At 41.7% G+C, this 13,913-nt stretch overlaps 1 protein-coding gene across 3 annotated transcripts in view; it reads right to left on the reverse strand.

The window, feature by feature from the left end:
* nova2 (NOVA alternative splicing regulator 2) overlaps positions 1-13,913 on the reverse strand; it is a 65,781-nt gene that overhangs the window by 41,782 nt on the left and 10,086 nt on the right. For all 3 annotated transcript variants that reach the window (XM_026370667.1, XM_026370661.1, XM_026370653.1), the window contains one exon: positions 8,930-9,073. In XM_026370667.1, coding sequence (XP_026226452.1) covers positions 8,930-9,073 — 144 coding nt within the window. The remainder of the gene's footprint in view (positions 1-8,929; positions 9,074-13,913) is intronic.

The raw sequence follows: 13,913 nt of genomic DNA on the forward strand, positions 1-13,913 counted from the left end.
CCATCAGTTCAAGTCTGCTGACACAGACTCAGCCTGCGGCGTTGTTTTTCAAAGTCCACACACCCACCAGTGGGTCATGAAGAGTCAAAGGGTCTCAATAAAAACAGCATTAACACAACATTTGTCAGTCTGTCTTCCGGTTAAATAGAGAGTAGATTGATTTCGAGTTTCATGCTCGTACTAGTTAAGGTTCATATTACTGCAGAAATCACTCACAGAGCATCTGTAAGGTTGTGATAACAGCAGTGCTCATAGATATAACTTCACCTCCACAAAGTACCAGAGCTCCTGAAGTGTTTTCAGATTAATGCTCAGATGAAAACATCATCATCAGGTGTTCACTGCTGTACAGCTCATATTGTATCTTTAAAGGGTGAAAATACTCGTTACTAGAGCCCCCAGTATTTATCACAGATCCTGCAGAGTACAGATGTATACTCTCTCTTCTTAGGCAGATGGGGACACCCCTTCTCTTTCTCTCTCCCATCCTCCCCCCTGCTTGCTTGACCGGGGTCAAAGAGCCTATTGTCATCTAGAAAGCTTTGCCTTCACCTATTGTCTGCGACAGTTGGAAACCCTCAGAGCTCATACAAACCTCTGCACATTCAACTGCTCCTCCCTCCTCCTTTCTCCCCTTTATTTCACTCTCTCTTTCGCTCCCCCCCCCCCTCATCTCTATGTGCTGAGCGGGCTCTTCAAGCTGTCACAGCTACACCCGTGCAGACACAGACAGAAACAAATGAAAACCTGTCAAACCCTCAGACATTCTCCGTCTTTACTGGACCTCTTAGTTACTTCTTTAATGTGGCTTAAATTGAACGCGCAGCTCCTCCTGATGCTGCAGCCGTTCAGTCAGATGATAAGATTAGATCACCTGAATCTTTAATGATTAGAGGGGGAAAACTAGGTTGTTGGAGGACATAATAATGTGAAGGCACAAAGATAAGATGTAAGAAAAAGTAGAAAAAGTCGAGAGCAGGAATCACAAGCCACTGAGACACTAAGTTATGATAGTTTAATTATTATTATTCAAAATTATTCTTGCTCAAACATCAGTTAAATAAATCCTGATTAGAATTCAGAGGATGGAAACAAACTCTTCAGATTAGCTGTCAGGAGCCTTCATGTTGGAAATGACTTTTCCACATCTGAAACACACTTGGAGGTGGATCAAGTACATCACTGTGGAATGTATTTAACAGCTCCATACAGGAGTCCAGCTGCCTCTGAGCTCTGTGTCCTATCAAACTGGAGATGGAGCCGGTGGAGCCTGGGAGCTTCAGTGTCTCCCCTCACCCAGAGAGACGCACCTAAGCTGGGCATGGCATTAAGATGACGCTGCCGCTTGAATGGCTGCAGGGCGCCAGCAGGTGGAATGTCTTTAATTCCCTCTCGCTCTCTAACACACTACTGGATTCTCAATTTAGTGATGCACAGGGAGGATACACGTCTCTTCCCAACTCCTCCTCTATCTTACATAAGCAGGAAAAAGAGTAATGCATGGACATTCCAGGCAGAACCCTCCTCTGTCGGACATTATTGTTGTTTGTTGACACGGACATTTTCGGTCACTGCTTTCTGTTTGCTCACAGTACTGGTGATTTTGGAATTATTCTGTTTGTTTTAGCTGCCGATAGCAGCAGCTGCTAAATGCTCAAATTGTGAAAATTAAATAAATAAAAAGTCCTACACCAAATTTAAAAACAAGCAGTTCTTCTGGTGCAGTGGAAGAAGTACTTCGTTTCTTCCAAAGGGAAAAAATAAAAGCAGGTTTGTTCGGTCATCAAGAAAATAAATGCTACTCTTGTGGCTGAGATCTGCAGATAGCCAGTGACCTGTATGTGTATCCAATATTAAAAGGATACGGCTGATAAAAGTGAAACCAAGTGAATCCCATTTATCACAACAGCTGTCAGCCTGGAGGCCCAGCACAAGGATTGAGCAGATGGATAGTGTAGTGGTAACATCACCGTCCTCCATGCAGGAGACCGGGGTTCGAACCTCCAGTATGGGTCCTTAGGCAAGACCTCCTTACACTTTGCCTTTAAAGTTGCTTTTGATAAAAGTGAAATGTAAAGTAAATGTATTTATGAAGTGAGAAGAAAAATTAATAGATCAAACGCACTTGCAGAGTTTGATATCGTCATAGAACTCGATTTAGGGTTTCAAGTTGATTCAATTTAACTTTATGTACAGTTACATTATGAACAGACTCCAGTGCGGTGGTACACAACGTTTAATGAAGTTAAAAAGTAGTGTATTAGTCCTTTAACAGACATATTTACTAACCACCATCCAAAACCCGAGCATTTCACTTCCATCAGTACTGATCTGTCATGTTCTTTATCCCCAGAGTGAGGGAACACCACTAATGAGATTTATCTTTCTTATGTCCAGAACCACTTCAGTTAGTGAACACACACACACACACACGGATCTGCAGAGCTCATCAATGGTATTTACCCCAAGGGACTGTGTGTGTGTGTAAGTGTGTGTTTGTGAGTATGTGTACGCCATGGGAGTGATGAGAGGCAGTAAAAGTGTTTAAGTGGAGCATTTTGCTGGCAGACTGCATTATCCCACCACTTTCCAAGGACACACACACACACACACACACTCTGTCTCTCTCACTTTTACTCTCACACATAGACTGAACGTCAAAAAGATGAACATAAACAGTCACTCACACACTCACGGAGAGAAGAGTAAGCAAGCATTTTGCGCACACAAACACTCAGTGCAGCATTGATCTGTGGGCAAGCCGGCCATATTCCTGCTGTTCTATTTACAACTGGCTTCACTGGAACCCTCAACACTCTCTTATTAAAAGTCCAAACACAGGCAGCAAATGGAGAGACAGAGTAAGAGCACCGAGGTGAAGGAAATCCAATACTGATCACCGTCCTCTTTATTCCTAATGATCATTTCTACCATTTTAAATCTTGCAGGAAGACTGTGCAGGAAGAAATGGGAAAGCACAGTTACGAAACATGGAAAAAGGAAATGCTGGGTCATTTAGAGCAGATGGGTGTATCCTGTCTCAGCCCTCCATGTGGCAGATGTGGTGCACAGACTGATTAGACATGCCTGTCTGCAGGCAGCAGGGGACTGACTGATGTGACCAGAGAGCTGTAGAGGTGGGGAGTCACTGAGGAGACGAGGGTCAACACCACTCAAAGCTTTCTATCTGACAATTACACTACACCTGTCTGTTCTGGTGTAGAGATAATCAAACAAGCATGTAAACGAAGGGACCCTTGTACAGTGCAGTGATAGTACAGACAATCTCTCAGTGTCAGTGAGTCTCTAATCACTCTCCCACAAATCGGTTTGCAATTGACTAGTTTTACATTTTCTCCTCTGCTCCTCACTGTGTGCATATGTGGCATTCAATATGTAACATCTAAATGAATGAATGAATGAAGGATGATATGAATCATATGTTATAAAAAACTGAAACGATGACACATCCCGTTTATTGATACCTTTCAAAATCATGATTATTATTTTAGCTCCAGAAGCTGCTGCTACACAACTCTCCAGCATTTCTTATATAAAAGCATGTGAAGGTGATGGAAGCGTTGCAGCTGCAGTCTGTCTCTCTCTGAGTGTTGAGATATGATCGTGTGTTTGTCAGCCTGCGCGGCACTGGCTGGTACTGAGGCATTACTCAGCCTGTCTGCCTGCCGGCTGACGTCAAACACACAAACAAATATGAAAAGAAGATGGTGTGTCCATATTTCATCACCGCTGCTTTAGCTTCATCTCACTTCGTCTACGTTTTACGTGCTCATCAATAAGGTGAGCGATCCCTCTGGCTTTTTTAAATAAAGCAAAAATAAAAGAAATCAATCCCATCTGATTTATTTGTGCAGCCGTAAATTAACAGCAAAAGACAGATTACATCACAGCAGATACACTGCACCCAGTTGGAGTTTTAGTGCCGTCAGTGGCAAAGCAAACAAATCACCAACACTGATTCATGATAATTATATTTAAAGGCATCTAGAAGACCAAGCTGTGCTCCATGATAACACATGATAAGTTCTTTTTTTTTTTTTTTTCTTTTAAATAAAGACTAAAGAGGAGTTTAACTTTTGGCTGAGCTCTGATCAGCTGTGAGGCTCGAGCTCAGACAGACTGCAGACGCTTTAATTGGCGTCAATTTTATGCAATAATTTGACAAATTCAGACAGAATCAAAGCAGGAATCTAATTTTGTGGAAATCATCTTGTTAGAACTGATAAACAGCAGGCATTTGAAATGAGTAAGTCACTTAATGAAGAGGGGAAATGGCTAACAAACAGGAAATTCATTACAGTTACATTACAGCATATGTGTGTGTGTCTATGAGTGTGTGTGTGATGTGTTATATTGCAATTTTCCATCTCTCAGTCTGAGAGCTTAGAGCGGCATAAGAGGCTTAAAGTGCTGAAATCAGTAATGTTGATAAATGCTGTGGGCAGTGTGTGTGCGTGTGTGTGTGAGTGTGTGTGTGTCAGGTATGTGTTAGTATGTTAGTTCACGTGGCCTTCTGCAACAGATGTGTGCTGGTTTTGTGTGTGTGTGTGCGTGTGTGTTTGCCAGGACAGGATATTAAATACTGAAAACTGCAATCATGGCGTGGGATTAAAGACAAAGCTCTAAAATGGTGGCACGCTGTGACAGAGGACACACAGAGGAGACAGAGACAGAGAGAGAGACTGTAGAGACAGGAGGTGCAGCTCGAGAAGTTTAGAACTGAGACACAATAAGATACGAACAGATATTAATATATAATTAGAGAGATTCTGTTTTCATTATTTATTTTTGTCTTAAAAGAGTTGGACGAACGTGGACAACCGTGATAGAACCATAACTGTTGTCTGTCCGCATACTTTTGGCCCCCTACCATATGCTTTCGCCACATGACTGTAATAATGAGCAGAGTGTCAAGTTCTCTGCTCGGCCACTAATGAGAAACTCATCGTGTCTGTCCTCTCTGCAGTCGCGTGAACTCGAGTCGAATCAGAACATGTCGTCTTCCTTCACGGCGTCTCATTAACGATCACACTGAGTTTAGATTGGACTCATTGTAGCTGGGATAAAAGTGGTGGTGAAGTCACCGCTGCAGGAATGTATCCGGCATTGGAAAGGGTGCACGGGCACAAATGGATACTGACATTACTGCTCTCACACAGACACACCGAGAGAAAAGGATCCGTTCCTGTGCTTAGATTTCGCCATTTGTCCCTGGTTCAAATCAAGTGTCTGTATTTAGTTTAATTAAGGCTCATGTTGCAAAATAAAACCACTGTGTAAACTACAGTTTAAGGTTTACATTTTGTCAGTTAACAGAAAAATAAATGCGTTTATTCATTTTCACACACTATGAATTAAAATATTTCTGTTTTGTGGTTTTTGTAACTGGTCCAGATTATGGTCACATGTTTAGAGTTGGATGAGCGGCTCCAAATATGAGGCTATAACCAATTCCAGTTCCAATATACAAGTACTGCCAAGTATCTCCATCATATAAAATCAGTAATACAGTAGATTCTCAGCCTGGACGCTCTGAAACTGAACTGCATCCATAAAACTGCAGCAGGGTGGGAGAACGGACCCCTGACCATTTCAATACTGATTCATTTGCAGCTTTGAGTTCGTCCTTATGGTCTTGTCTCTGTGTCTGACCGGAGGTCAATATCTCAGCGGAGAGGAGAAGAAGAGGAGGGAAGCAGGTCGATTCTAATTATAAAACAGGTGTCGTGGATGAATATTTTATGTTGAATGGCAGCAGCTCTATGTGTTCCCTGCACAAACTGACGAACCAGTCGTTACACCACATCCAAGTTACACCTATATTGGCAGATTTTGGACCACTGGAGACCTCAGCTTCAAATACTTAAGCAGCAGCAGACGGCCTAAAAAATGTTTAAGAGAAATACATCAAAGCAAAACTAAAGAGACAAAACAGAGAGGAGCTATATTTGGAAGCGGCACTGGCTTGTACTGTATGGGTGGGTAATAAATCTGTTGTGCCATAATAGTGAATGGTGGGTTGCAGAGAACTGAGAGAGTGTGTGTGTGTGTGTGTGTGAGAGAGGATGAATGGTGGCCTGTCTTGTCCCCTGTACTGCGGCTCTTTGCTAATTGGTCGTCGGCTTAAGTGCTGCTGCTGCACTATTCTCCAGATAGATGGGGTAAAGAGAGGGACGAAGGGAAGGAGGGGGGAGAGGAAGTAGAGGTAGGAAGCAAAGGAGGGATGGAGGAGGTGAAGGAATACTGAAAGGGAGGGGGGACTGATCTGCGTAACACAAGGTCATGTAGATGAAAACTGCTCAAACATTTTCAGTCGTGCTTCTCTAGTTCACAGCATCCTATCACTTTACAGACAAGACTAAAACCAGGATCTACATTTTCTCTGTGCTTCCTCCACAATTAATCCTCCTGTATGTTATGAATGTTTGTTTCACCCTCACGGTTGTTTACTTCCTGTTGTGTTGGGTGCTGCTCACTGGTTTTCTATTTTTAGCCTCATGTTACATGTCACCCAGAGGACAGTTATGGAGTTACTTTTAAAGATGTTATGTTTATGGACACACTAAACATCCAGTTAAGGGGATTTTGTTTTTATCATATCTTCATCTTTTGACAGTTCTGATTTGCTGGATCCATAAGTTTTACTAACTTTCTTCACGTGCCAAAGGTGCTTTGTTATATTTCATAGCATCTGCACAGAAATATTACTATTACAATATTATAAAATATTCTGTGTCAGCCAAGCTTTTATTTTAAAAAGACGATGACACGGGTCAAAAGAGGGAATTTAACATTTCCCAGGACAGAGATGAAATTTCAATGACAGTTGGGATGAATGTGCGAGTGTGCATGAAGGGGAGTAGAAGGGGGAGGATAGGAGGCGACTTATGTCTTCCGAGGAGTGAGAGGAGAGGAATGAGACACTTCGGCCAAGACACAGCAGTATCTCTACTCTGTTCATTAGACTGGCCCCGTTATTCCCAACACACATCCACAGACGGGTCCTTGCAGCAGGTGGGCCTTTTGATTTGTCACCCAGGAAGAACCGAGTCTCATTTGCATACAGATGCCCCCTTCAGAGCAGAGGAAGGGTGCACACACACACATAAAGACAACACCGACACACACACAGCTCCTTCAGTCCTGCCCTCCCGACTGGGGCCAATACAAGCCTCTCTTTCTTTTTATCTTTCACTTGTCTCCCTTCCTCGCCTCTCTCTCTCTCTCTCTCTCCCTCTCTCTCACTCTCACTCTATCTATCTGAGCTTTTGCAGCAATTCTGGAAAACAAGCCCTGACATGTGAAGCCATGTTTCTTTAAATCCATATGTATGTGTGTGCATGTGAGCGTATGAATATTTTTGTAGATTTATATGCACTTCTTCGGTGTCCTAACTTGTACTGTGTGTGTTTTTGCTTTTCCTCGGTGCATTTCCATGTGTTTGTATGTATGTATGCGTGTCTGCATGTGTGTGTGTGCATCTTGGAGGCTCGAGCCCTTCGCATCTGTTGTAGCTGGCAGAGTTTTCAGGAGTCTCATGTGCTGGTGTCAAACAACGGCAGTTTGTTTGCAGACCCCAACACTGAACTGATGCACACATTCGCACACTTTGAAACATACACGGCCACATACATACACTAAGACGTCATGAATAACTGAATTTCTGATCAGTTACCCACTGTTCTTGGAGACCATGATGGAGTTTAACGTGGTATATAAGATATATATACCTGGGCATTGCTCGTTATTTTCACACATTTGTATTTTCATTCTTTTTTAATTTTAATTTAGACTTTTATTTCACTGGAGAACTAGTTTAGCTAATGAGTCTTTATCTTCTTTCCCAGTTAAATATTTATTCTGTGCGGCAGCCACAGCTTGCAGACAGAAACCACCGTGAATTTCCAACATAAAATCCAGGCTGAAGCTCTAAAACATATTTAAGAGCGGCACACTGTGTCCGACAAGTCTCTAGCAGAGCTGGAGAAACCTCACGCTGTGATTGGCTCAGGGGCAGCGATTGCATCAGAGACTCTGCAGGCGTTACGACAACACATGAAAGTCTCTGGGAGTTGGAATTGTTGAACTGCTGACGTTTTGTTATGGTGTGAGCATGTGACTGCAACTTCACCTCCGCAGATTATTTTACTTCTAACAGGAACCCTGCGGGTTGCGAATATTATTTCAGAGCAATCACAGTAATAGATTTGGGTCACATAAATCTGTTTTAGCACAATGAATCATTCTGCACCTGACAGACGTCCACGTCAACATCTGGATACTCAGTCAAGAACAATGCTTTCTCTGGTTGTGTGGGCAAATCTAACATGGCTGAAGTTAGGAAAAGAGGAAGAGGCCTTAGGCAAAGAGTGAAAAATTCAACATTACTGCTTCTGTAATGATGCTCTTGATTGTAAAAAATCAGCTAGAAGACTCTAAGTGAATGCAGAGTAATAAAAATGAATTAAATAGTAACATGGTTTATTCAGTTTTATATGCATTTAGTTAGAAACGACGCGCCTGCTGTCCATTTCATCTCTTCCACAGCCCAAACAAACAACCCAAGGCGACACACACACACAAATATCCTCCCCCTCCTCATGTCAGGGTAGAATTAAGAGTTTAGACAAATGCAATTTCACCTCTGATCCTGTAATCCTGATGTTACAGGGGCCGCGTGTGTGTGTGTATGTATGATCCTTCTGTCCCTGATGATTCACAAACTCAGACAACACACACACACATACACCTTTATAAATTCACAAATCTATCCCACAATGTGGAAATGAGGCTCCACTCCACAACACGCAGCAGGTCAGATGACCTCGTTCAGCCACTTTTTCCAATTTCTCGTTTCATTCTAAAGATAAAAATTTCAGCAGCATCGACGGTGGTGACAGTGTCTTACCGGGATAGAAGTCTTTGGATTTCGACAGTTTGATGGTGGCTCCAGTCTCTTTCTGCAGCTGGACGATGGTCTGACCTCCTTTCCCAATGATGGATCCCGCCGCATAGCTGGGAATCAAAACCTTCAGAAAGTACTCGCCTTCCTCTGCAGCAGGAAAGAGGAAACAGCAAGTCAGACAGAGCTACTGCATCTCATACCTATCAATACATTCATACAGGAAAAGAAAGAAGCATTGTGAAAAGCTACAGTATGCACTAATAGTCTGTTTAGGCTCTTGCTCTCATGTGTGCTCATGTTATTTCAGCAGAAAAACTAATTTCTCATCCAACACATGAACCAGCGTGTTTGAAAGTGTGTAAACTGTGAAGTGGAAGCTGAGTGTTTCTCAGTAATCACAGTCTCACAGAACAGATGTGAGCTGGTGCTGCATCACTACGCCAAAGTTGAATAATTTGTCTCTCTGTGCACCCCCCCCCTCCCCGCTCCCTCTCAGCCGGCCATCCAAGACTTTCCAAAGCTGCATTAATCTACCCAATCACATCAAACAATGATTGATATCCATGACAACTAATTGATTTCCATAATCTGATGATCCCCCGCCGGCGTTTTCTCTCCCCTTTCTTTGCATGTCGATTTGCACGAGCGTCTAAACACTCTATCCAGATTGGTGTGATCTAATTTCAGCATCGGCCTGAGGAATCTGGTCCTCGTCACCGCCTTGGCACGAGCAGGAGAAGCTGAGGAATATGCTTCATGTCTGGTTTTGTTAAGATAATCAGATTCAACCAACGCTTGTGGATGCGACACCTCCTGAATTCATAGCACCACCATGACACGCGTGCAGATAGGATGAGCAAACATGAGCAGATGAACACTGATTCAAATATTTTTATCCTGCTAACATGGAGCTGCACCTGCACTGAGGAACGTACTGTAACCTCTGAATATGAAGTGATGTCGTCTGCTTCGTGTGAATAAAGATGTGATAAAACCTGTACGAACTGAGGCTCGCTCGTCTTCATATCAGAAATAATATTCAAAGACGTCTTTCATGTAAAGAAAGTCAGCATAGTAACACGGTTTTGCAGTGTTATGTCTCTTTAAACGGTGTCTCAGCGCTTCCCTCCCACAACAGCATTCTCCATATTTGATAATCCAGGACATGTAACCTCAAGAGGCAGATTAAAATAGGATTATTATTACGGGGACACACTGCCATAAACGGGCGAGGCACCTTGTAACACTGCTATTCACTGTCTGCTACTCGTGTTACATAGTGGAAAGACTCAACTGCAAAAATACATAATAGATGCAGAAAAAAAGAATCTCCTGGAGCCAATATTATTAAGTGTGACTTCCAATGGTATCATACCTGAGGATTTTAAAGCCAATAGATACGTGAATCACATATTTACTGCACAACTACAGCAACATATTAATTCATTTTGTGTTTTAGTACATTAAACTGCAGATTTTGACACCAACATCAAATCAGAAACATCAGCACTTCCAGAAAAAAGTTTACCCGTCATAATTACAACATGCAGCTGAACATTTGTGGGAAACTGGTAATTATGGTAACTGAATGGGGCATAAGTAGAGCATCTTGTCTGAATTCAACATTAAATAAGAGGAAGCTTCTCGTCTCTCTTTTAATTTTCTGTTCAAACTGTGGAAGTGTTGTAGTAGTTCAGTGTTGGGGGTGTTAAAGATTGGGTGGGCTGTGGTCAGCACAGAGACAGGAAACCTGACACTCCCCGGCCTTCCTCAGCTCAGCTAGTGATGAAATACAAACTGCAGGGAGCTCAAACATGTATGCAGAAGAATCTGAATTCTCTGATGTGCATTAATAACCAGTGTTTTTAGTGAGGTTCATTCTGATTTTGTGTAAAATTAAAGACCTCCCTGTGGACTTTTTACCAACTGGATCGCCACATTATTCTATAATGGAATCACTATAATATAAAGATAATAATCTTTCTCCCCTTCACGCCCTGGTATCCTCAGTTTAAGTTCCAATAAACATGTACTCAAGCTACTTTAAGTCAAGATTAATAATTTCATATATCTTGAATTGAACAGAATAAACTTGAGCAGGTAAAGCCCAAAGCAGAACTTCCTCACAGCACACATACTGTATGTGAGTCTCATCAGAGAATACTGAAACAGAGCAGAACATTCTTCACTTATTCATGAGCATTAAGGACGCTGGAAGGTCAGTGGGCTGGTGGACGAGCATAGATATGTGTAAGGAACTGAGAAATTTAAAAGAGGCCAGTGGAAACTTGGGGGATTAATGTCAGCAACCATTCACATGTGTCTCTATAGATGTTCTCTGAAGTAATATCACCATAAGAATATTATCCTTAACGATTTAACTGTTCTTGTCAAGCTAAAACCCAATGAACAGTATTTAGAACCAGAGGAACGTGGACTCTGTATCAACAGATAAACAACTGACTTTTCCACTAACCTCACAACAGATGAAAACAACATCTGTAGCCATGTGTGCACAAAGATAGGAGCATCTGTAGCTTCAAACTGTTTGGAGAGTGAATTAATTAAACTAATGTGATGTATATTTTCATCAAAAGACTAAAATTAAGCAAAATCTGTACCAACATGATCTTTTTATTTGTTTGCTGCTTCATGTGCTGCAACAGTTTCCTCAGCTCCATAGTAAAAACCGAGTGGTGATAAGCTCCCTCTGTTTGTCCATCTCTAGATTTTCAACCTCATATTTGGAACTTCACTCACTAATTAGCTTCATAGTAACAACAATGATATAATTTTAATCGTGCCAGAGAGTTCTTGCTCTCAGTGATTTTAGCAGAGATCACAGCAGTGCTCGTTTTTGCAGCTACCACATGATTACGGCCTCAAACTGTCCGTCGTCTCCTATGTTACCTTTCCTATTTCCTTCCTCTCCCCTCCTGTCCTTTCCAATTCTGGTCACCTTACATTGTCTCCTCCTCCCCTCTCTTCTCCTCACTGCGCTGCAGTGACCCAGTTTGAGTGTGAAGCCTTGGACTGACCTGCTTTAGATGGAGGCTAGCTAATTATAACCAGCCAGTATTAATAAGGGAGGGGAATTGGTAAATATGAAACACACACACATACACACACACACACACACACACACACACACACACCTCCTCCACGAACAGAGCATTTCCGATGTCTCAAAAACAAGCCTACACATCTTAGCAACATGACTCATGATCTATATAAAAGGATGTAATAGGTGACTCATGTTGTCACTCTGAAGCATGTATCGGTTTCATGATAACTCTAGTACGTGTTCCCATGTTAAGCATTTAAATGATCATTTATAAATGCAGCATAGATCAGCTGTCAAAAAATAAATAAATAAAAAAGATCAATTTTCATGCAACAATCCTCTGCACCTGTAAAAATAAAGAGTGCTGTCGCTTCTCATACATTTTATAAATCTCTACAACTATGAAGGCCTTAAAATACTAAATCCGTGAAATCGTTCATGGACAACATACGGACCGCGCCGGCACCTCATCTGTACCATTAGACAGTGTTGCAGAGCTCCAGGGGTGAGTCAGTTAACAGGGTTACGTAACACCGATTGAATTACACTCTGAAAATAAGCTTTTAGCAGGTTTGATAACCACCATGACTCAATTTTCATAAATACAAACTATCATCCAGAAATAATAAAAAAAAAAGCTTCAAACTTTGCAGCACTATCTGCTTCTTCCTCCCACATTACATCATGCTGACTGACTGTGACTGTTTACTGGGATATTTTCATCAGAACTCCTTAAGTTTTATCTTACATGTCAGAGGCTTTTTAAAAGCCCACAAAATGAAAAGATATGGTCTTTGAAAGAAGAAGCTCTTGATGTGCAACATTACAGATCCTCTTGAACATCTAAGGCACATTAGCAGAAACTCTGATAAACTCGATTCTCTGCTTAAAGATGCTGCGTTTAGACTCTGGTGCATACTGGATTAATAAAAACGCTCCCCAACGAATAGGAGTTCTGACAGTTTGAAAAGAATTAATTGGAAAAAGTAAATAAATGAATGGTAATTTAAACATGAACTAATGTTTAGTGAGTCAATATGGTCATCGTGAATAAACCAATAAACCAATAAATTCTAATTTTATTCGCATTCGCTCATGTCGCCCTGTGCGTGAACTTCACCCACAAAGACACAGTTTGGTTACGTTTTACTGCAGTTTTGAAAAAGCCAAGCCTCATTTATCTACCTGTCACAGTTGCAAATTCTAATTATGTGTAATTACACCTCAGCGCTCCCTTCAGAGTGTCATCCCACCTCCCAGTGGTGCAGGTGATACTCCTGCATGTCAATCTAACCGAGCATAATAAGCAGCCAGAGGCTCTGCTCGCCACGTCTGACCCATCAGTGTCAACACCAACCTCAAAATCTAATAGAGGTCACGCAACACTCACCCACGGTTATTCCCTCTAACACCTTAGCAAATTTAATGGTATTAAAAAAAATTATCTGCTCTCATGGATGTTTGAGCAAATATCTCTGATCTAAATCAATGTATTTTATTTAAAAGTTCTAGTAATACTTTCAGAATAAAAGTTTGTTTTATAGGCATCCAGAACACAAACGCTCACTGCTACCAATAAAAAACTAAAACAAAAAAATTAAATGCACTCCCCTAGTTTAGATGTGGGAGTTAAAACACGTTACCAATCGAGGTTTATAGTAACTCAGACTGTTAAAATAACACAAACAACACTTTTCTGCTTATTGGCAGTGTGTTGGGAGAACCTCGTGTCTCAGCAGGATGTCAGACTCATTGTTCTCCGTTACTATTTTCTGCACTTGTTGATATGAAGCATCATCAAAGATCGAGCATCTCAGCCCCCCCCCCCCGTGTGCAGCGACTCTTTCATGCTGACAACATAATGATCATGTAAACTTTCAGTCCAAATAAGAACAAGAAAAACACCATAATTACAGCTGTGGT

Source organism: Anabas testudineus, chromosome 13, assembly GCF_900324465.2.
Source record: "Anabas testudineus chromosome 13, fAnaTes1.2, whole genome shotgun sequence".
Lineage (NCBI taxonomy): Eukaryota > Metazoa > Chordata > Actinopteri > Anabantiformes > Anabantidae > Anabas > Anabas testudineus.